This window comes from Protopterus annectens, chromosome 9.part0, assembly GCF_019279795.1.
Source record: "Protopterus annectens isolate FY-2018-M chromosome 9.part0, PAN1.0, whole genome shotgun sequence".
Classification (NCBI taxonomy): domain Eukaryota; kingdom Metazoa; phylum Chordata; order Ceratodontiformes; family Protopteridae; genus Protopterus; species Protopterus annectens.
Window position 1 is genome coordinate 415,047,425 of NC_056743.1, and position 24,306 is coordinate 415,071,730.

Genomic DNA, 24,306 nt, shown 5'->3' on the forward strand with positions numbered 1-24,306 from the left:
AGAAGGAAAGGCTATTTCAAAGCAATTTCCAAGTGGATCAGCCACTGCATCCGTTTCTGCTACTTACACCATGGTAAACCTGTGCCAAGGGCATTAGGTCTCATTCCACCAAAGCTGCAGCTACTTCAGCAGCCTTTCTCAGAGGAGTACCAACCAAAGACATTCTAGAGGCTGCTACTTGGAGTTCTGTTCACACCTTTACAAAGCATTACCATTTGCTTCTCTACTCTAAGTCCAGGGCAGGCTTTGCCACTGCAGTGTTGCAGGGCCTTATAGCCGCACCTAATGCTGTTTAGCTCCAGCCTCCCAACCATAGCTTTGGGATTCTACCCAAATGTAATGACTGCAACAGTGAAACACGAAGAACATAGTACAGTTGTGTACACTTACCATAAATGTAGATGTATGAGTGTATTCACTGTTGCAGTCCAGGTTACCCTCCCGTCATCCCCCTGTCACTCTGCAGTTTATCTTTCCTTCTCTAGCTTCTACAACCTATGTGGTGTATTTGCTTGTAGATGAAGGTAAAGTTTATATTGATGCATGTGTGTATGTATGTGTATATATATATATATATATATATATATATATATATATATATATATGTGTATGTGTGTGTACATATATACATATATATATATATATATAATACTGCTACCTTTTTGGGGGAACCTGACATCGGGGGCAAGAAAAACTAAAAAAAATGGCATCGGCTGCATGTTTTATACCCCTGACGACCTGACGTAATGGAAGAGAAGACAGCAACCAACGCAGGACCCAAGACTTTGGAATTCAGGCCGACTGAAGGCAACCTGCCAGCAGATTACCCAAATGTCATGACTGCAACAGTGAATACACTCGAACATCTACATTTATGGTAAGTGTACACAACTGTACTTTTCATGGTTACTGTAATGTAGTCGATCAGTGTAGGGTGTATCATATGCATTTTGAAGCACTCTTCTATCCACAAATGTGGATTACTATCAAATATTTTTTTTTTCTTTTTTTTTTTTTACAGTCCATGCTATACTTAGATTCTTCCCCTTTTTTCATTTCTCCACTATGACTTTATTTACCAACAAATGATTCTTTGTTCCTTATGACTTTCTTTTATTGCCCTTTTGTTCTATTGGCATAATTGAGGTTTCATCTAAATGCCTGTAGAATCTGTCAGCATCAAATCCGTGTATAGTTTATATGTTGTCAGATAATTTTTAGGGTAGCTTGCAGGTTCACTCTTAAGTAGGAGCATTGTTTTTCCTGTTGTTAGCCAGGTTGGTGCATGTTCGGGGTGTGCATATAACTAATTCTTACTCATGGCTAAATCTTCGTGCAAAGATGTTAATACTTTTAACCAGAAGTTAGGTACTGCATCTGGATCTTGGGTTTTCTAGTTAGAGGCTTTTCTTAACTTTGTTTCAATATTTCTGGCTGTTGCTTAGGTGATTACCCTTTTATATTCTGTCCCCACCTTCACAACATACACTTCTCTCAATCAGTAGAACTCCTTAATCCCATCATCAGGAAGATAACTTATTATTCTGCCCTTACTAAATTATTTCCATCTTACCTAACCACCTTTCTCTTGACTATCATCCTTACCGTCTACCTGGAAATCCTTGTCTTGATATTATACACACTTCAGATATGTAATTGTTATCTCTGTATACCTAATCCATTTACCAACAATGATTGTTTTTATCTAAATGTAACCTTGACTGTAATCTGTCACTGATTTTGTTAAATGTTTTTAGACTTTTCTGTAACCACAATTTTAGTGTCATTTAATTTCAATGTGGAGCTTTTCTCTCCGGGCCTCCACTGAAAATGGATATGTATCCATTCGGACTTTCCCGGTTAACAAATGTAAAATAAAAAGAATAAAGAAATACTTCATCACATTTCATATCCTGTGTCTTGAGTCCTCCTGAATGGCATGAAACATGATCTTGTAAGGCCTGCTACAATCTCTTTAACAATAGTCTCCAGTAAGGCTTTGTGCCAAACAAATGTAAGATTCCAATTGTTATTTCTGTACACAAGGGGGGAGGGGCCTTCCATAGACCCAGAGAACTACTGACCCAGAAGTCTGACTGGTCTCATATACAAGGCCACAGAAAAAATTATCATGAATCTGATAAACAGTGACATAGGAAAGAGAGAGACACTGCTTCCTACTCAGTTTACTTTTGTCAAAGGCAAGTCATTCCTTCTTAACCTGGTGGACTTCTTTGAATAGGTTACTAAAGCTATGGACAAGGGCAAAAGAGACCACACTCCTTACCTCAACTTGGCCAAGATGCTTGGCATGATACCTCATTCGGACATTGGAAGAGAAGATTCTACAGGCATATTTACTAACCTGTCAAAACATAATCTTATGAAATTAGAAAACACCTACAATAGCATAGTCAGGTTTGCTACAGGTAACCCTTTCAGAACCCACCACTGTATTAATTTAAAGCAACTAGGTTGGCTTGAACTTCAGCAGCAACTGAAAATTAATCAACTAGCCATCGCCCATAAAATACTGTATCAACCTGCCAAAACACCTATTCTATCTACTCTAATTTACCCTTACCATAACCTAAAGTCTCTAAGATCTGCACACAAACCTCTTGTAAACATTGACAAAGCAAATAACAAGGCTGGAGATTCCCTCTTCTCCAATACTGCTGGAAAACACTGGAACCTACTTCCGTCTGAACTATCTTCAACTCCCTCCACAACTCTATTTAAAAAGAAACTTAAGCTCTTCCTCAAAACACAGTGGTTGTGCCCCTGTACTAATCCTGTCTGACTATCTAGCTCCTGATATATGACTCAACCTTTACCTTTAGAACCCTGCATATACTTCATCCTAACATCTAACAATCTATTTCGCCATCATAGTATTAATTACTTTGTAAAAAAAAAAAAAACACTTTACTACTAGATGTATTACATCTACATTTTGCTTTTATTCTATTTGAATGTCTACTTGTAACTGTACTTGTACTAATCAATGTCAAATGTACTCCAATTATATGCTTTAATAATATGTAAACAGATATTATCTTTATCTCTTTTCTCTTTTACTATACGTGTATCTGCTTTTTAAACATGTATTACTTTTATGTGAATTTATTTTAACTGTTTGGAGCTTATCTCCCCGGGCATCTACTGAAAATGGACATATATCCAGTTAGACTAGCCCGGTCAACAAATGTAAAATAAAAAATAAATAAATAAATAAATAAATAAATCCATATGTTACCCAGTGGATAAACAACTGACTCACTGATGGGACTTAAGATAGGATAATCCACCTCCACAAAGAGGCCAGTCACTGTCAGAGTCGCACAGGGATTAGTGCTATACAGACAGACAACTTATGCCAGAGCCATGGATTAAAATTAATTGTGAAAAAAATGAATCGTAATACGCTTTGGAAAGACTGCTATGCATGGAAATTACCACATTGATAATACAGCCTTAAAAGTGGGCTCAGTGGCAGTGGATCTGGGAATGCAAGTTGACAGTCACCTGACCTTTGTCCACCATGTGTCTGTGGTAGTGACAAAATCATTCTGCATTGCGCATAAATGGTGGCATGGCAGCCGGATCCAAGTAGATAATTTTTCTGCTGTACTCTGCTGTCAACAGACCACTCATTGAGTACAGTATCCCTTCAGCATTTACTTGACCAGCACTTGCAGCATGATGAGAGACCACAGAGGTTCCTCACAAAAGGAATATAGGGAGTAAACAAGAATTTCATAGTGGGCCATCTCAAAGCCCTATTCCTCTACTCAGTCTCCGACAGACTGCTGCATTGTGATCTGTGCCAAGCCAACAAAACATCCTCTGATCCCACTCTGATGGCTCTGTCACACATCTGCAAAACAAATATCAGAAATACATATTGTTAGGACCTAAACCTGATCTGTGACATAAATGGAACATGTTGGGGGGAGAGGTTTGTGTATCAAAAATTACCCCTTGTCTGTAACAGGCTCCCTATCCACATAAAACAAAGTTCATCCCTATCCATTTTGAAGCGCAACTTATAGGTTCATAGGAGATTACTAGGCTAATGGCCAATATAACCCGATTTTATCCAGTATATGGCCCCTAGGGGCAAGAGGATGGCATGAAATTGTGTCTGTGCATTGAGTATCTTACAGACTGTCCCTGTCAATAAGAGACATAGGCACTGCCCCAGGTGTGAGTTTGCGATTCCCCATACATTGATCCAAAATGCGTGTGAAGAGCCCCAAGGAAGGGCTCTGCTTAATGTAAATAGGAAACCTGCCCCACAGAAGGGGCAGTCTCTGAGAGACATACCTGTCTCTCCAGGTTTTGTTTTAGTCGCTAAGTGTAGAGCCCTGGATTGGTTGATCCTTGTGCTGTTTTACTTGCGGATATGTAGCAGTTCCATCAGGGTTGGATTTGAGTGCCTTGTATGTCAGGCATAGGTCACCCTTTAACAGTCAGTAGGAGACTGAATAAAGGGATAGGGCTTTTAGTCTGTCTGTATAGTTCATGTTGTTTACACCCTGTATTTTCTTTATGAGGAACCTCTGAGGTCTTTCCAGCTGCTGTAAGTGCCTAGTCAAGTATATACCAAATGGAGCTTTGTACTTGATTAGTGGTCTAATGAGGGCTGAGAACAGTGGGACTATAATTTCCTTGGACCTTGTTGCCATACCTTTATTTATAAGTTGTGCCACATAAAAGGATTTCCTTTCCACTGTGCACACATGGCTGTCAAAGTTCAGGCTACTATCTGTTTATGTACTTAGATCTGTCACCTCTGAGTCTACTCCAAGGGTGTGCTATTGATGTTGTAATTTGCAAGAGTATTTGACTTCTCAAAGGGTATGATGCTGCATTTTTTTGCATTTAGTTTTAGGCCATGATTCTGGCACCAATCTTTTGATCTAAAACCTCCAAAGGATATCTGCATTGATGTGGGATTGAGTGGTTGCCCCCAGCTTGCAGTCGATGGCAGACTTTGTCATCCAGAGGCCTTCCACATTTGCCTTAACTTCAGAGAAGTATATTCTGAACAGGACTGGTCCCAGTACTGAACTATGTGGCACACCACTAATAACTGGTCTCTTGCTGGATTTTGATTCACCTACTTTAACCACGTGTGTCCTGTCAGTGAGCCAATTGACTGTCCATCTGGTGACATAGGGATTTATGCCTAGTTTTGTGAGTTTATTTATAATACCGGAGTAGAAAATTGTGTTGAATGTCTTGGCCAGGTTAAGGTAGATGGTATGTACTATTTTGCCCTCATCCGTGGCCTTAGTGACTTGCTCAAAGAAATCTATCAGATTCATTTGGCATGACCTGCCCCTGACAATGCCAAATTGGGTCGGCTCCAGTGTTTGGAGGTCTCCTTTGTCTATATTTTTCAGGTCCATGAATATTCTTTCCGTGGCCTTACATATAAGAGTAGTCAAACTTATGGGTCTGTAATTTTCCAGGTCAGTAAACTGTCACCCTTTATGCAGAGGGATGACTGATGCTGTCCTCCACTCTATCAGGAGAAAGCCAGTCTGGAGGCTTTGGTTAAGTAGAGATCCTGATGGGCCTGGTAAGTCCTGATTTAAGATGTTTGAGGCAACCTGGTATATACTCTGATGATGCCATTAGTGGATGGTGAAAGTGCTAAGTTTGTGGAGCTACAATAAAACCCACTGAAATTGTGTCTTGGCTCGTGTTTTTCAACTTGTGGATTTTTACTGGTATATTGTCAGGCCCCAGTGAAGCCATATTTTTAGCATTATAGAATGCATTGGCAGCCTGTTCTTTGGGGGTAATTGGTGGAGTGGTGGAGTGTATTTTGTTTGGGAGAACTGGGGGTGATGGGGAGGTGAAATTTGAGCCGAATTTGTCAGCCAGCAGATATGCTATGTCTTCGGCTGAGTATAGGTGATGCCATGTGCAACTAATTCTGCACATTGATGGGTGTTGCCCTTAAGATAGCAGGCATAACTGAAAAATGCCTTATGGGTATCTTTAGCTTTGGAGGCTATTTTTACTTCAGTCTGTTTTCAGGGAATTGACCAGTTACCTGATTTGCTTGTTTAGACTAATGGGGGACCTATTTCTCTGCTGTGCACATCCCCTCTTACTTCTTGTCAGGATTTTTTTTTCTTTTGATGTTCAACTTATTAATACTAGAGGTCCACCAGGGTGGCTTGTTTTTGTGATTTGACCTGAGTTTATATTGGTCTGGTACTTCCTTTTTTATACACTTGTTTATGTGGTCATACAGGGCCTTTGTGTATGCCTCTGCATAGGTTTCTGAATTTCTGGATTAGGAGGAGTTTGGAAACTATCTATGCTATCCCTTAATGGGGGTAATTTACTTCAGAGAAGTTCTTGAAGTTTTTGTGGTTGGGTGAGGGGACTTTTTTCTCCTTTATTTCAAGGGAAACCACTTTGTGATCTGATCTTACTAGTGAAGCATAACATGGGGGGGGGGGGGGTGCAGCATTCTCCCATATTTGTGAGTACCAGATGTAGGACATTTGCTCCCCTAGTGTGAGTACAGACTAGCTCCTTCAGGATATTTGAATTTACAAAGCCAAATCTTATGACCTGCATGTTAGTGGTAATTTATACCTCCTAGTTAATGGAGGGGTAATTGAAATCACCCATGTGTATGGTATTGGGCTGGATGGCGAGTGATTCTAGTAACTTTGTATGAGTTTCCTGGTTCATAGTGGGTGATCTATAACTAGCAAGAATATGGTAATGGGTAATGGATTTTTCCCATGATTAGTTGGATGTGGAGTAGCTCAAGCAAGAGGTGTGCTCTTCCTTTATGTGGATAGGTACATCTCCACCTTTTGCTCGTTCATGTTCAGTGGGTGATCGGAATGTATGAAAGGCATTCTGGCCATGCACTGCTGCAGGGCTTTTTGTGACTTTGAACTATGTTTCAGTAACTGCACAGATGTCAGCATCCTCCAGGGTGAGGGAGCTTGCAGGGGGTGCATTTTTTGTTGAGGTTCCTAGCATTGAGAAATAACACCTTTGGCTTATCCTGAATGATTTTGTTATGTCTGTTTGGCAATGCCTAAAAAAAAGTACTATAGGGGAGGTCATTAATGTTTTGGCCAGTCACCAAAAGTGTAGAGGTAACAGGGGAAGACCATCCCTGGTAAAGCAGCATGGCCAATAAACCATGTCTTCCCAGGCTGACAAGTATTGGACCCCTTTGGAATGACACCAGTAGCTAAGCCAATTGTTAGTCGATCATTTTCTGCCAGTGTTGTGGCATCATCCTTGGAGATGGTAGAATGCTGCTCAGTGCTAGGCTCATACTTTCCTGTTTCACATACTCTGAGAGCTCAGTCAAGTCTTTCTTCATGTAGTCCAAGGAGGTACATCTTTAGTCATTCACGCACACATGGACTATGACTCAGTCATACTGGTATTAGGGATAAGTGACCTGAGTGCTTGTGTGATCTGGTGGATCTTAGCCTCTGACTAACTGTAATCTTCCCCTTACCCAGGCTGGTAAGAGGGATATCAATGTGTCTCACTGGAGTCTCCTATGCCCAGAATATTGGGTCATGGAGTGTTTCACCTTATGGGCTTGGTAGTTGAGGCACAATGAGATGTGGCTTTGTGTTGTGATGGAAATTGTCTTATTTGTGTACATGTGCAGTTTCTGAAGACTGCACCTGAGATTCCTTTGAGGTTTGGGTAGGTTACATGTGAGCACCTCCGCTGTGGGTCTGTGTGTGTGTGGTCCTTTCTGGTTATGGTGAGTGATGTTTGTAAGTTGCTGACAACCTGTTTGTTGTTCTGTGTGTCTGTATGTGCAAGTCTAGCCTCCAATGTCAATGTGTAACTACATACTGTATTCATCTTTTGGGAATTAAGTGGTTGTCAGTGTATATGTCAATTTTTACATCGCCTCAGGATACCCACGTCCACCAAGCTGGATGCAGAAATAGCAGGAAGATGCCCATCAGTGGATGTTCTTCGTGTTTCACTGTTGCAGTCATTACATTTGGGTTATCTGCTTGCAGTAGCCCTCAGTCGGCCTGATTAACAAAGTCTTGGGTCCTGCGTCGGTTGCTGTCCCTTCTTCCATGACGTCAGGTTGTCAGGGATATAAAACATGCAGCTGACGCCATTACATCAGTCTTTCTTGCCATGCGGTGCCCGAAGCAGAAGCAGTTCGCAAGTGCCAGTCGGCCGACTCGTGAAATTTTTGTTTTCGAGTTTTCAGAACTGAAGTTTTCAACTAAAGCTAAGTACCCCATTGGGGAAACTTTTTCTTTCTCCTTACCGATGTTAGTAAAAGTTAATAATTGCATTACTTGTGGAAAGCAAATACCTCACAAAGATTTTCATTCGTACTGTATTCCTTGCCTATGCCCTGACCATGACGTACCTTGCTGTCGGTTTTGTGCCTTATTTAATCAGCACACTATCCATCGTTGGTATATTTTCGCTTCTAAATATTTCAGTTCTTGGATTAATTATCCAGAAATGTCGTCGGTTAGACATCCGACTACCCGGATTCCGAAAAAACGCAAAGATAAAGACAGAGGCCGATGAGGCCCAAAGCTGCCGACGCTTCTCCTAAGCCAGTCGTCAGTTCGTCGGTACTCAGTGAGGTGCTTTTGCAGCCCCTGATACCCGCTACTTCTGACTCGAAGGCCTCTACTGAGACCCATTCGGAGTCCGGTATGCCGCGAGATGCTTCAACTGTGGAACCTGTGGATGTCTCTACCTTGGATGTGTCCAAAGCCACTGAGCAGTCTCTGGCTTCTGAGGGTGTATTCAGGTCTACGGACTTGCATATTAAACCAACGCCTCCTTCTTCATTTAGGCCAAAATCACGAACCATGCCTAAGAAACTGACACCCAGGCCGCATGCTCAGGCCTCTATGCCTAAAAAACAAATGATAAGAATGACTGAAGATCTTATAACTCTAATCAGGGGAAGCCAACCTCCCCCTCCTAAGAGACCCAGGACTGAAGTGGTTTACGAATCTTCTGAACAGGTTTCTGATTTTTCTGATGATCTAGAGTTGCCCTTATCTACTTATGAGGATTCTGATGCAGAGGAGTGTATTCCCTGTGCTTCCCCTCCAGAGGATTTTTCTTTTGGTGAGACCTTACATACACTCTAAGGGAGCATTTCCACTGGGAAAGCCAGGATTTTTCTGATTCAAAAAAGAGGCTTGGGGATTTCTTACTCCTGCCTTAGCATAGGCCTTTAGCTATACCTCCTGTGCTAGACATTGTTGATGATGCCTTTTCAGAATCTAGTTTGACCCCTGATTTTTTGCCTCCTGCTCCCAGAAAGGCTGACCGATATTACAAGGATCCTGATTCTCACAAGTTCCTTTTTAAAAATCCTTTTGCGGATCCAGAGACTATTTCATAGGGACCTAAAGACATTAAGGCATAAAAATCCTACCCCCTCTGATAGAGACTCCAGAGCGCTGGATAGATGGGGTAGGAAAGTTTACACTTCTGCAACCTTGGCCATTAGGGCTTTAAACTGCCAGTTTCACATGTTAAAGTATCAACATGTTATTTGATTGCTTAAACAGAAAATTGTCAATTCCTGACTGTGCTGAAAATAAAGAATTACAGTATATAATGCATTCTGCTGAACAGGCTGGAAAACATACTTTGCAATGTGGTACATAAACAAGCAGGGGGGGGTACACATTCTTACCTCTTCTGCAGACTAGCCATGGCCTTGTGGAACACAGCCTTGAGCTACCAAGTGAATCTACAAGCTCAATTCCTGGCAGGAAAACTAAACACACTGGCCGACGGACTAAGCAGAAACCTCATGGACCCACGAGTGGAAACTGGAATCAAGGATTTTGAACATGTTGACAAGCAAATGGGGGAGCCCAGATATAGACCTGTTTGCCTCCCCCTAGAACCATCAATTGGACTAATTTTGCACAAGCATTCCCCACAAGCTAGCTTGGAAAGTGGATGCTCTGTCCTTCAGCTGGAAAAACTTATCAGTTTATGCCTTTCCTCCTCTGCCTCTTCTCTCCAAGGTACTACTAAAGATCAAACAGGACAAGCCAAGGGTGATTTTAATTGCACCAGACTGGCCTCACCAACACTGGTACCCACTCTTGCGCAGTATGTCATGCTTGGCTCCATGGCACCTGCCTCAGATTCCTTCCCTGTTGTCTCAGCAGGAGAACCAGATTCTGCACCCTCAGCTGCAAACCCTGAACCTAGCATTCTGGCTAATTACCTAATCTCTCCTTTACCATCCCTCAGTAAATCAGTGATGGATATCATTTTAGAGGCAAGGAAGCCTAGTACTAGAAAATCTTATGCTGCAAAATGAAAACAAATTCTGTGCCTGGAACCAATCTCAAGGAATGAATGCAGCAGTGCCCAATTTACCTCAGATTCTACAATACTTGACTGAGATGCTTCATAAGGGCTTGTCTTTTTCCTCCATCAAAATTCATGCCTCAGACATTTCAGCTCATTATAGCACAGAGCCTCCCCTCTTCTCTCGCCCACTGCTCAAGCAGTTCCTCAGAGGGGCCAAAATTTAAGGCCACCCAGGAGAGCTCCAACTCCAGCCTGGGATCTTAACTTTCTCTTGGAGAAACTCATTCTTCCTCCTTTCGAGCCAGCTGCTACTGCAGATTTAAAATAGCTTTCCTTTTAGCAATCACTTCTGCAAGAAGGGGAATCTGAATTACAGGCCCTTATGACAGTGGAACCTTTCATCATCTTTCATGCGGACAGGGTGTCCCTCAGAACCAATCCCTCCTTCATGGCCAAGGTGGTATCCAGTGTAGCTCTTAATCATTCCATTAATTTGCCTACCTTCTTTCCTAACCCACAGAATACTGCACTCTTTAGATGTGCACAGACAGCTTAGATTCTACTTGGACAGGACTAAACCACAAAGGAAAGCTGAACAACTGCTGGTGGCATTTGCTGCAGGGATAGAGGAGAAAGCTGTTTCAAAACAAACCATTTCAAAATGGATAGGTCACTGCATTCATTTTTGCTATAAGCACCATGGAAAACCTGTCCCACAGGGCATCAGACTCCATTCAACCAGGGCTGCATCTACCTCTACATCCTTTCTCAGGGGCATCCCTACTAGGGACATCCTAGAAGCTGCTACCTGGAGTTCTGTACATACTTTCACCAAGCGTTATCATTTGCCAATTTTCTCTAAATCCAGAGCTGGTTTTGCCACTGCAGTCTTACAGGGCCTTATAGCTGGTCCTAATTCTATTTAAATTCCTCCTTCCAACCTTAACTTTGGGAATCTACCCAAATGTAATGACTGCAACAGTGAAACACGAAGAGCATAGTACAGTTGTGTACACTTACCATAAATGTAGATGTTTGAGTGTATTCACTGTTGCAGTTCTGGTTACCCTCCCTCCAGCCCCCTTTCTTCTTTTGGCTATATCTCTACTCTCAATTACTATGCTCTAAAAGCTTTTTGGTGTATTTGCTTTTTTGTTGGAGGTATATCCTTGTATTTATAGATTTGATTGCTTCCCATTAGGGGGGCACCTGACATCTGGAGCAAGAAAAACTGAGAAAAACTGATGTAATGGCATTGGCTGCATGTTTTATACCCCTGACGACCTGACGTCATGGAAGAAGGGACAGCAACCGACGCAGGACCCAAGACTTTGTTAATCAGGCCGACTGAGGGCTACTGCAAGCAGATAACCCAAATGTAATGACTGCAACAGTGAATACACTCAAACATCTACATTTATGGTAAGTGTAAACAACTGTACTTTGCAGGTCCTAATGTGTACGTGAAAGGATATGAATAGAGGAAGTTTGTAACTGGATGAGGGAAGTGTGCGTATGTGGTGTAGTCTGCAACTAACCTAACCAGCAATGCTGCCCAGTGCCAAATTGGATGCTGTCTGAGCAACAATAGTCCTGGGTGCCATAATAAGTTAACTAGCACAGTAAACGTTCACGGTATAATGAAAATAAGCAATGCTTCAAGATGTTTGTGTTTGTATAGGGCAGTGGCACAACAAACAGCTCCACAAATGTGCCAAATTTATACCAGCAGTGGAAATGCAAAAAACTGACTGAGCCCTCTGACCAATACAACGACTACACTTAGAGCCCTTTTGTTTGCTTCCCAGCTCAGATAGACCAGGTAAACACCTACCATCACTAAATGAATAATCCCAGTTCTCCTAATGTAGAAGCACAGTAGAGGAGTGTTTGGAGTAAAATGCTACCACAAACATACTTAAAAGATATGGATACAGCAGTGTACTTTAAACAGTTTATAAAAGTGTGATTATTTAATAAAAAATACTTTGCTTTGTAGAAATGAACCAAAAGCCACTCAATTGTACAGAATTTATAAAGTTACTAAAAACAAGTTAAGCTGATTAATGAGCCCTCCGGCCAATAAAACAACTACATGCAGAAATCTTGTGCGTTTCCCCAACCTAAACACACCAGGCTACCACTGAGTGCTACTAGATGAAAAATCCACTGACCTCTTGATGTAAAAAAACAGAAAAGTGCTTGCTAGACTGTAAAAATACACTACTTGATATTCAACAGCTAGCTAGCTGGATGATGAATTTAGAGCAAGTAAAACAGACGATGAGAAGCAGAATGCACTTCTTTCAAAATAAGCACAAGGAAAGGCAAATAATTTAAGATATAAACAGCAGTGTAGAAAGGGAGGAGCTTATAAATCTCAATTTACAGTAAGGGTAGGCAGCTTAAAATCACCAGGTTTAAAAATCAGATCAAGGAATGGGAGGGTAGGTGGAAAATAACTATCTGGGAGTTACCAGCAGTTTTTGTAGTTTATGCAGGCTTGGAGTCTTATCAGAAAAGACAGAGACCCAAAAATTCACTGTGTATTTGAGTATCACTCAAGAAACAAGTTAATCAACGTGTTCAAAGTGTGCAGCTTAGACAATTTGTGTGTCCGTCTCCCACATCGAACAAAAACACCAGGCCAAGCAGATTACTTAAAACAGAAAAAATGGATCCGGTAAAACAGAAAGCAGCTCTATCAGTTTAAGCAACTGAGACAGAAAAATATAGGTTTACTTTCCTCACCCAGCAGGGAGTCACCAGCAGTGTTTGTAGTTTATGCAGGCTTGGATCTATGGGTGGGAAACAAAGGTTACCCCAGGACTTCCCTAGTACTTCTAATGGACAGAGGCAGTTCTTAAATGCTTTATTGCATTCATGGATCCCCTCAAGTTATGTATGGTATGATCCCAGTTATTCTCATTAATGATAATTATCGACATTGGGATGGGTAATACCAGTCTAAAACCAAATGGGATAGGTTATTTTGAGCACAGAAAGGGAAATTCTGTAGGCTAGCCTAGTACTTCCCTATGAACCTATAAATGTAATGAAGACCAATGGATAGAAAATTGCAAATTTACCACTGGTTTGGCATCTGTCTGTAACGGGAGAGGGCAAGCCTGTAAACAGTTGATGTGTATAAGCTTTTATTAAAATCCTAAAATTCCCTTGAATATTGACACAGCTCAGCAATATTTTGGTAAATTTGGGATACGTTTGGCTAGGCTTAAAATGGTTGCTGGGCCAAAACCCTTGTAACATTCCCTGAATGTATGAGTATTAAGAAGTTCTTACAGTGCTTAAGAATATCAGGTGATATGGGGTTTTCAGTAGAAGGGACAACAGACAAATGGTCTACCATTAATGCCATATATGGTAATATTCTGTAAGGATAAGTGCAAGGCATATAGTTGCTAATTGTAGACCCAAGGCTGAGGGGTGAAGTGTGACCTGTCAAACTGTTAGCACCAAATGGAATAACGCAATGACTGTGTAAGCAGTAAGTGACATGTAGAAGTGATAATAGGTAAAGTAGGAATCAGAAGTGATAAATAGAAGGCTAGATAAGCAAGAGTCAGGGGAGAGCAGCACAGGCACTATGTTAGGCAAAAGCTAATACATCAACTACCAAAACAGTAGAGTCACTATTATATAGCACCTAAGAGCAACACATTGAACTTGCAACCCTGCATTACCACCAAAAAGCAGAACAAGCATTTAGTAACAGCAAAGTGCAGACGCGCTTAGTATGCACGAGCACAGTGGAACCAAGTACTCAAAGTTGTAGCTAGTAACAGTTTCTCTGAAAATCTTGAAGCATGCAGCAGTGCAGAGCTCTGTCATGTGAGGGGAGGGAAACAGATGTGTGTTTACCACCAACTATTCAGCAGCAGCTACAGTGGCGCTGTGATCATTGCAGCAATGCACAATGGTTCACAAAGCAAGGCCAAAAACAAAAGCAGCAGCCAATCCAATTACCACTTATTTCTAAGGAAACTCTTAGAACAATAGCAAATTATTCTGTCTCACAAGGGGGAGGGTTGTACCTACTGGAGCTGTCACAGTTTGCTTTGTAACATTAAGACAGAGTATTAAAAACCCACATACGTTTTTAGCAACATAGCACTCTTGGAGTGGAGCTGTGACTTAAAGCTGTATGTTATTTCAAAATGCCTGCTTAAACCAGTATTTGACTCTTTACTGTTAAATAAAAAAGATGGAACAACAGAGCATTGATGTCCTTCAAGAATGCAACTGCAGTTCTGACATATGGGTTGTCCTGCCTCAGGCAGCCCTTCGGTCGGCCGGATTCCAAAGTCTGGGTCCGGCGTCGGCTGATGTCGCCTCCTCCCCGACGTCAGAGCGGCTGGGGTATAAAAGCATCAGCCGACGCCATCTTCTTCAGTCTTTCTTGCCACGCGGTGCCCGAAGCAAAAGCAGTTCGCAAGTGCTGGTCGGTCAGCTCCTGTGTTTTCAGTTACCGAAGTCATCAGAAAGCTAAGTACCCCATTGGGGAACATTTTTCTTGCCTCAGACGATGTCAGAAAAAATTGAAAAAGTTAATAATTGTTTGTCTTGTGGTAAACCAATACCTCATAAGGACTTCCATTCTTACTGCCTCCCCTGCCTGGGCCCAGACCACGACGTCTCGGCCTGTGCTGCCTGTGCTTGCTTTAATAAGCGCACACTCAGGCGCCGGGCAGAATTTGCCGAAGACTTTTTTGGCGAAAATTTCGCTTATATCATGCCGTCGGAACAACCGACAGCACATATTTCCAAAAAACGCAAGGACCGGAACCGACATCCTCGGCCCACGTCGTCCACCGATACCACACCTGATCCTTCCGCGAGTGCATCGGTCTCTTCGGAGGCGGTAATTCCACCGCTCCAGCCCGACGATACCGCTTTACCGCGTACTTCGGTCCCGGAGGTTTCCCTGGTGCCGGTTGTTGATTTTCCTCCCGAAACCAAAGCTCAGGATTTACCTGACACCATACCAGTGGATAAAGTTACTCCTGCACGTGGGGCAGCTAGGCCTCCGGTCTCCATGTCAATCAAGGCCTTTACACGTGCTAAGGCCGCCAGCCAGGCTAAGGCCCATCCTCCTAAAGCTTTGTCCCAGGGCCCCTCTTCTGATAAACAGATCATGACCCTAGCTGCAGATCTAATCTCTCTAATCAGAGGTTCTCAGTCGCATCCAGACAGAGGTTCTCAGCCTCCTGCAGATAAAAGGCCTAGGACTGAGCAGACAGATACCCTCTCTTCAGATGAAGCCTCTAGGGATTCAGAGCACTCAGATACCCAGGAAGAATCCTTCCAGGCCTACGAGGACTCTGATGCTGAGGAATCAATTCCTTCTGCCTCTCCTCCAGAGGATATTTCTTTCGGAGAAGTTCTCCACTCCATGAGAGAACATTTTCAGTGGTAGGGTCAGGAATTTTCTGACTCCAGGAAAAGGCTACGTACCTTCCTTAAATTACCCCAGCACAGACCATTAGCTATCCCTCCAGTGTTGGATGTCTTGGATGATGTATACTCAGACTCCAGTGCTTCCCCTGATTCTCTCCCTCCTGCTCCTATCAAGCCAGACAGATATTACAGGGTTCCTGAAACTCATAAGCATCTCTTTAAGGCCCACTCTGTGGATCTAGAAACTATTTCTCAGGAGCCCAAAGGAGTGGCTACTTCCTCGGCCAAAAACCCTTTGCCCGCAGACAGGGAATCAAGGTCCCTGGAGAGATGGGGCAAAAAAGTTTATACCTCTTCCACCCTTGCCATGAAGTCACTTAACTGTCTTTTTCATATGTTTCAGTACCAGGATTACTTAATGGATGATTTGCAGAAAAAGTTAGCCTCTCCTGAGCCTATAGATAGAAAGGCATTGCAGGATTTGGTTCATAACACTCAGCAGGTTAGCAATCATTTTCTTCAGTGTGGTTATGATGCATTGGAAGCTTCATGTAGGGCAGCTATGACAGGGGCCGTTTTATACGTAGACATGCTTGGCTGAAAGAACAGCCACTGCCAGACCATGTTAAAGTAAAGCTCCTAGATGCACCTCTGGAAAAACAGAAGCTTTTTGGTGCTAATGCACAGGATGTGTTGATGGATGTCTATTTTGGAAAAGGCTAAATCAGTACAGACAGTCAAGGATTTCCTCCAGGTTCAGCCACCCAGATTCAGCAGGAATTGGCCTTCAAAGAATTGGTCCTTTCCAGACACTGACAAGTTTCAAAGGGGAAAAAACAGGCGTGCTCGAGGTAGAGGGCAATACCGAGGCTCCTACAGGGGCCGCCAATGGCAACCACCAAATCAGAGAAGTGGTGCAGGGAGTTCAGCTGCACCACAGGGACAATCACAATGACTTGACTTTCACTCCGCCGACCAAGGCTCAAAGAAAAGCACCTCTAGGCGGAAAATTATCCTTATTCTCAAAGAACTGGCACATTTTAACCAAGGACAAATGGATTCTGGACATAGTAGACAAAGGTTACAGGTTCCACTTCCATACCTTACCAACGAGACAAGGCATGCCAAATCTGCCACAAAATCAAAGGGCAGAGGCACTCATACAAGTTTCAAAGCTGTTACAAATAAAAGCAATAGAAAAGGTTCCTCCTCAGGAACAAGGCCAAGGATTCTATTCAAGGCTGTTCCTTGTTCCAAGAAAAGAAAAGCAATGGAGACCTATACTGGACTTGTCCGCTCTAAACACTTTTCTCATTGTGCCAAAATTCAAAATGCTGACTTTACAGCAACTCCTTCCCATGCTGGGCAAGGGGTCTTGGCTGGTTACTCTGGACCTCAAGGAGGCTTACCTGCATGTCCCAATCAGACACAGTTGCATAAGATACCTCAGATTTCTTGCAGGGTCAGAGCATTATCAATTCTCTGTATTGCCGTTTGGCTTATCTACTGCGCCCAGAGTATTCACGAAATGCCTGGCATCAGTAGTTGCACATTGCAGACTCCAGGGGATTCAAATATACCCTTACCTGGACGACTGCCTTATACAAGCAGACAGCAAACAAACCTTGATAAGAAACTTGGACTGTGTCATTCAACTACTACAGGCTTTGGGATACACAGTCAACATTCAAAAATCAAGACTACTGCCATCCCAACAGATTATTTTTCTAGGAGCCAAATTGGACACACAATCAGAAATGGCTTTCCTCACAGAGGAGAAACAAGAGCATTTACCAGATTACTTCAAAAGCCTAGCAAAGCTCACCCAGCTGACCGCAAGGAAAATCCTGCAGGCCCTGGGGTTCATGGCATCTTGCATTCTTCTGGTACCTCTGGCAAGACTACACATGAGAAAGCTACAATGGTACCTGAAAAGCTTATGGTCTCAACACAGCCACAATCTAGAAGACGTAATACCACTCATTCCATGCCTACAAAGGGAATTTTTGTGGTGGGCTCAAGCAAGTCATTTAAACAAAGGCATGTCTTTCAACAAACCTCTAGCAAGTCAAACCATTACAACAGATGCCTCAGATCATGGATGGGGGGCGCACATGGAGGGCAGATGCATTCAAGGGCAATGGACTCCCAGGGAAATGCATCTGCACATAAATCAAAAAGAGATGTTGGCAGTGATACATGCAATCGAGGCCTTCGGGAAATCCCTTCAACAAGGTCATCTGCTAATAAGGACAGACAACACCACTGTCATGTGGTATATAAGCAAGCAGGGAGGCACTCACTCTTACCCCCTCTGCAGACTCACAATGACTCTTTGGGAAAAGTCCCTGAATCTGAACATCCACTTGCAATCCCAGTTTGTTCCAGGCAAGGACAATGTTCTGGCGGACAGGCTGAGCAGAAATTTCTTGGATCCGCACGAATGGATGCTGCATCCACACATTTTCTCACAAATAACAAGTGCATGGGGAAGACCGGACATAGATCTCTTTGCTTCTCACCTCAATCATCACCTGGAGAAGTTCTGTTCAAGGACGCACCATCCTCTAGCTTGGAGAACAGATGCTCTCTCCTTCAGCTGGAATTCCCTAACAATTTATGCATTCCCCTCTGCCATTACTGACCAAGGTGTGTTACTGAAGAGCAAAGCAGAGCAACCAAAAGGAATTTTGATAGCTCCAGACTGGCCAAGGCAGCACTGGTATCCATTGCTACTGAGCATAACTCACACCAAACCGTGGCCCTTGCCTCAATGGCCTCTGCTTCTAACTCAGCACAATTACAGGACTGTTCATCAAAACCTGCAAACATTGCAGCTGACAGCTTGGAAGGTTCCATGAGTTTCACCCATATCTCTCTTTCCGAAAAAGTACAACAAATCTTGCTGGAAGCATGCAGACCTTCCACCAGAAAAACTTATTCAGCCAAGTGGAAGAGATTCATCATCTGGAATGCCAACAAGGGTCAGGATGCATCAGTAATGAGCATACCTCAGATATTAGAATACTTGGCAGAAATGTTCCATAGTGGCCTCTCATATTCTTCCATAAAAATTCACGCTTCAGCAATCTCAGCAAAATACAACTGTGACCCACCTGTGTTTTCGCATCCCTTGCTAAGACAGTTTCTAAGAGGGATAAAGAATATCAAACCTCCCAGAAAACCACCAGTACCTGCATGGGACCTCAATTTCGTCTTGGAAAAATTAACTCTTCCTCCTTTTGAACCAGCAGCATCTTCAGAAATGCAATTTCTCTCCTGGAAAACGGTTTTCCTGTTGGCAGTTACCTCAGCAAGAAGAGTCTCGGAGATACAGGCCCTTATGGCAGTACCCCCCTTTCTCATTTTTCATCAGGACAGAGTTTCTCTAAGAACCAATCCTTCATTCATGCCAAAAGTGATATCCAGGGTGTCTCTAAATCAGGCAATTCACCTGCCTACTTTCTTTCCCAATCCTCAAAATAGGGGGGGAAAGCTGCTGCACACTTTGGACATACACAGACAATTACGCTACTACTTGGACAGAACAAAGACCACCAGAAAGTCTGACCAACTATTTGTAGCCTATGCTGCTGGAGTGCAAGGAAAGGCAATCTCCAAACAAACAATTTCAAAATGGATTGGACACTGCATCAGATTCTGTTACTCTTTCCATGGAAAAGGTGTGCCAGCCAATATTAGGCCACACTCCACCAGAGCTATAGCCACATCCACAGCCTTTCTAAGAGGAGTGGCTACAAAGGACATTCTAGAGGCTGCTACATGGAGCTCCGTGCATACATTTACCAAACACTACAACCTGCCTTTATACTCCAGATCCTGAGCAGGCTTTGCTTCGGCAGTCCTGCAGGGCATTTTAGCTACACCATCCCTTTCTTAGATCCCACCACCCCCAGCTTGGCTATGGTATTCAACCCATATGTCAGGACTGCAGTTGCATTCTTGAAGGACATAGTACAGTTTTGTACCTACCATAAAAGTAGATGTCCGATAGATATGCAACTGCAGTCAGGTTTTCCCTCCCTCCTACCCCTCTGTATTTCTCTTTTTTTAGGGTCCACTCCCCCTTTTCAAATTAGCTGGGGATATCTGTTATGGTGTATCTGTTTATTACTGTTTTGCATGTCTGGAATTTTTTATCCATTCACTAAATTTAGCCTTCCTTGGAGGGCACCTGGCATCTGGGGCAAGAAACACTGAAGAAGATGGTGTCGGCTGATGCTTTTATACCCCAGCCGCTCTGACGTCGGGGAGGAGGCGACATCAGCCGACGCCGGACCCAGACTTTGGAATCCGGCCGACCGAAGGGCTGCCTGAGGCAGGACAACCCATATGTCAGGACTGCAGTTGCATATCTATCAGACATCTACATTTATGGTAGGTACAAAACTGTACTTTATGCATATAAGTCCCGGTTCTAAGATGCCTGATTGGTTAATATATTCATATGGGGCAAGGAAATGTAAAATAAAAAAAAAAAGTCAGTAAAAGAATAGAGTTTTCTGCCTTTGCCACCTGCAGCCTGGCATCCAGGGCAACATCCTCATCCTCACTAACCTTTCTGTGGCTCTAGACCCACATTTACCAGAAGATGATACATTCGCCATCATTGTCTGTCTGCATTTACTTTATGTGGAGCTACAGCAGGAACATCATATCTACCAGGTGAGGGAGGGTGATTCATGGTCAGTCATACATGTAGCAACTATCAACAGATGTCTTGTTCCAGTAAACGGGATGCTAATGTTTCATTTCAGATATGCTGTATCTCTGTTTCAGGTGTTAGCAAATTCATGGGGGGGGACGCACACACACCATGCACAGGCCCCCACCAGAAAAATCTTTTCTTGACAAGGGTATATCCTGTGATCATGAACCAGAATCAGTGTGAGTTGTTGCCACAGTTTTTTTCTATTAATTTTTGTCATCTTTCACACCCAATACTGCTGCTTTCTCCCCAAGCAACTTCCAGTCATTTGACTGTGATACAGGTTGCATTTATTTTCTTTGAGTACTTTACATCTTTTCTCAGGGAGGCTGCTCCACCGGAATAATGTCTTTTATGACATGGTATACTTTTTGCCTTTGAGCAAATTTTCATCAGAATCAGTTTGTTCGGATTACTGTGCAGAAGTCCATATTCTGCTACTGGTGTCATAACCTAACGTGCTGTTACTAACATTGCATCCTACTATGTGCCATGCACACAGAATCAGGACAGCTTCCAGAATAGCAGCATTATGGTCATTATTACAGATGGAAGGTCAAGCAGGTAACCGTGAACCCCTAAGCAGCTATAGTTCATTGTTAGTTACTTTACTAAGTATTTCACTTTGTATTAGCAAAATTCAGTTATATTTTAAAGCAGTTATACTTGCTAATTGCAGAAGTTTATTTCCCTGGTAAGTATACTCTGCTACTGCTAAACGGATTAATAGACAGATCTAGCTTCTTCTTATTTTACAGTGGTACAAGTAGGCATTGTTGAGCCATTATGATCTGCGTCACCAGGTCTGTGGTACTTACAACAAAGATCTAGAGTATCGTTAAGGAGTCCTTGATGAAGAGCCTCAGCTGCATGAATTGTGTCCTTTCTTGTTTTGCTGTCTTCTATACATAACATTCTGTTGTTTTGTATTAACTGTTTAAATATTTCCACTTGCGTTATGCATGAAATTCGTCAGTTTTAATCAGTGCAATGCCTCTGTAGGCAACAATAAATTGTCATGTGCCTAAATAGACCATAGAATACTTCTGTTCAGTGATAGGAAAAATTAGTAATGTATTTTCTAGCCTTTTGAGTGCAAATTTTTTATTGTACCAAGTGAAGAATATGGACAAAGAATACCTTGTTCTAAAATGTTTATTAGTAGTCTGCTGTATAGATCTCCATTAAAGATTGTGTATTTTTATTTGAAAAGTGATTTATTTTAACTTTAAATAGATGAAACATAGTGTTTATTGCATGCATGCATGTGCATACACACACACACACACACACACACACACACACACACACACAGAATTGGCCAGGTGGATGCGGATTTTCCGTTCCTTTTTTTGATTAACTCTAACCATCTGTTCCTTTGTAGACTGGCTGTGAATCTGAGGAAGGGGAACAGCATGTTGGGCTGGTCCTACATATACCAGATAACACAGAGATGGAAAATTCCAACTTGCTGAAAAATCCCAACTCTGATGATGAAGATGAGGAAGATGAGGCCATTGGAAAGAGTATTGATACTACTGCATGTTCCTCTACTGCTTGTTCATCTAAAGAAAGTGTTCCACTTGCTGTCCAGGAAACTGGCTTCTCAATAACAGTTAGCAGTGATCCTGACCAAATGTGTGTTACGAGAAGTGATTCAGTACATGACAACAGTGCAGCTTTTGTGGTAAATACTCAACTTTTATTTAAATAAGTTGCCATGAATTTTAAGTAAATGTGAGTGAAGGCATATAAAGTGACATATCTGACATCAAAAGATAAATCTGCATGGTTACCATATATTTTTTAATGTTTTGCCCAGTGTAACTGAAAAGTTGCAGTCTGTGGACATTTGAGTAGTGTCACTTGCACACAACACTCAAACAGTAAAGTTTTTCTGACATTTGCTTCATTGACAGTGTGTCAGGGTCCAAAAAGGAAGCATGTACCGATTGCAAATGCAATGAGTGTAATCAGTGTTTAGTACAAAAATCCACTCAAACTGACAAGGAGGAGGAATTTTTTCCCCTGATATACCGATTGTCACCACTCTGCACCCCTTTACTTAACACACACTGTATGGGGTTGGGGAAGCCCCCAGTGAAAAATGTGTTGGAATTCTGTTTTATTTTCAAATTTGAGTAGAATTCTGACTTGGATCATCCATAATTACAAGTGGCATCAGAACCATTTTAGATAAATGTTTGCTGCAAGCTGAATGTATCAGGTTTGAATTTCTTTATGAAGGAAGTTAACATGCAGTTCATAGGTTCATACTAGGCTATCTGCCCTAGGGCATTTATAAGCCTAGCCAGTGTTTGGCTTTCGCCACCCATTTTAAATTAATGTTGGTATGCCCTTTTTCGAGGTTAGTATACTGTGCTGTGTCTAACAGTGACACAGAAGTGATACCTGGGGTAAACCTACGATCTCCTATCCACTCATCAAGATTCCTCTTGAAGAGAGTCAATGAGGGACTCTGCCTAACCTGGACTGGGATTTTATTCCAGAGTGAAGGGAGCCTCTGGGTTATGAATCTGTCCCTCCAGCATGCCCTATTTATTTCAGTGCTGAGGTTCAAGTCTCTCGAGTGCGTAGCTCGATGGGATTTGGATTTTCTGAGGTGCAGCATGTCCATTAATTCCGGGTTGGACATGGCTTTATACGTCAGGCACAGATCGCCTCTGAGCAGGCGGTATGCCACTGAGTAGAGCTGGAGTTTCTTTAACTGGACAGCATATGGCATCTGTTTAAGCCCTTTGATCCTCTTGGTGAGGTACTTTTGGGGTCTTTCCAGTTGCTGCAGGTGTCTGGTAAGGTACATCCCAAAAGGGGCATTGTACTCAATTATGGGCCTGATGAGGGCTGAGTAAAGAGGCACGATGACCTCCCCTGATCTAGATGTGAATCCCTTCATGATTAGGTGGGCTATATAAAATGTTTTTCTAACCACTTTTGCCACATGGTTGTCAAATGAGAGATTGCTATCAACTTGGGTCCCCAGGTCCCTAATTACTTCTTTCGTACTTAATGGATTACCACCTGTGTGGTAATTTGTGGGCACTTTGTTTTTGCCAAAGGGGATGACTATACACTTTTTGGCGTTTAGCTTGAGGCCATGGCTCTGACACCAGTTGTCTGTTTCTGTGAGGCCCTTTTGGAGGATGCTTGTGTCGGCTGGAGAGTCAATTATGGCGCCCAGTTTGCAGTCATCTGCGAACTTGGTCAGCCACAGTCCTTCCGTGTTGGCGTGTACCTCCGAGAAATATATACCGAACAAGAGGGGTCCCAGGACTGAGCCTTGTGGGACACCACTTGTAACTGGTTTGGAGTCTGACATGGCTCCAGCAATTCTAACCATGTGGGTTCTGTCCTTGAGCCAGTTTGCAATCCATCTAGTGACATAGAGGTTTATATTTAAGCTGGTGAGCTTATCTATAATGCCCGAGTGGGGTATTGTATCGAAGGCTTTTGCGAGGTCCAGGTAGGCTGTGTGGACCACCTTCCCCTCGTCAATGGCCTTGGTGACTGTTTCAAAGAAATCAACCAGGTTTAAGAGGCAGGATCTGCCCTTAACAAAGCCAAACTGGGTAGGATCCAGTGTCTGCAGGTCCCCAATATCTGTATTTATGAGGTCCATGATGATCCTTTTCATAGCTTTGCAGACCAAGCTAGTCAAGCTTATGGGACGATAGTTTCCAGGATCCGTTGAGGCACCACCTTTGTGGAGAGGGACCACTGTTGCTGTACGCCACTCTTTGGGTACATATCCTGTAGTAAGGCTGAGATTGAACAGTAGTTTTATGTTTGGGTTT

At 42.7% G+C, this 24,306-nt stretch overlaps 1 protein-coding gene across 1 annotated transcript in view; it reads left to right on the forward strand.

The window, feature by feature from the left end:
- The window catches only part of LOC122811243 (tumor necrosis factor receptor superfamily member 10A-like), a 1,311,615-nt gene that overhangs the window by 1,088,087 nt on the left and 199,222 nt on the right, over nucleotides 1-24,306 (forward strand). The window contains exon 8 of the mRNA XM_044082955.1: nucleotides 21,876-22,178. Within this exon, the coding sequence (XP_043938890.1) occupies nucleotides 21,876-22,178 (303 nt within the window). The remainder of the gene's footprint in view (nucleotides 1-21,875; nucleotides 22,179-24,306) is intronic.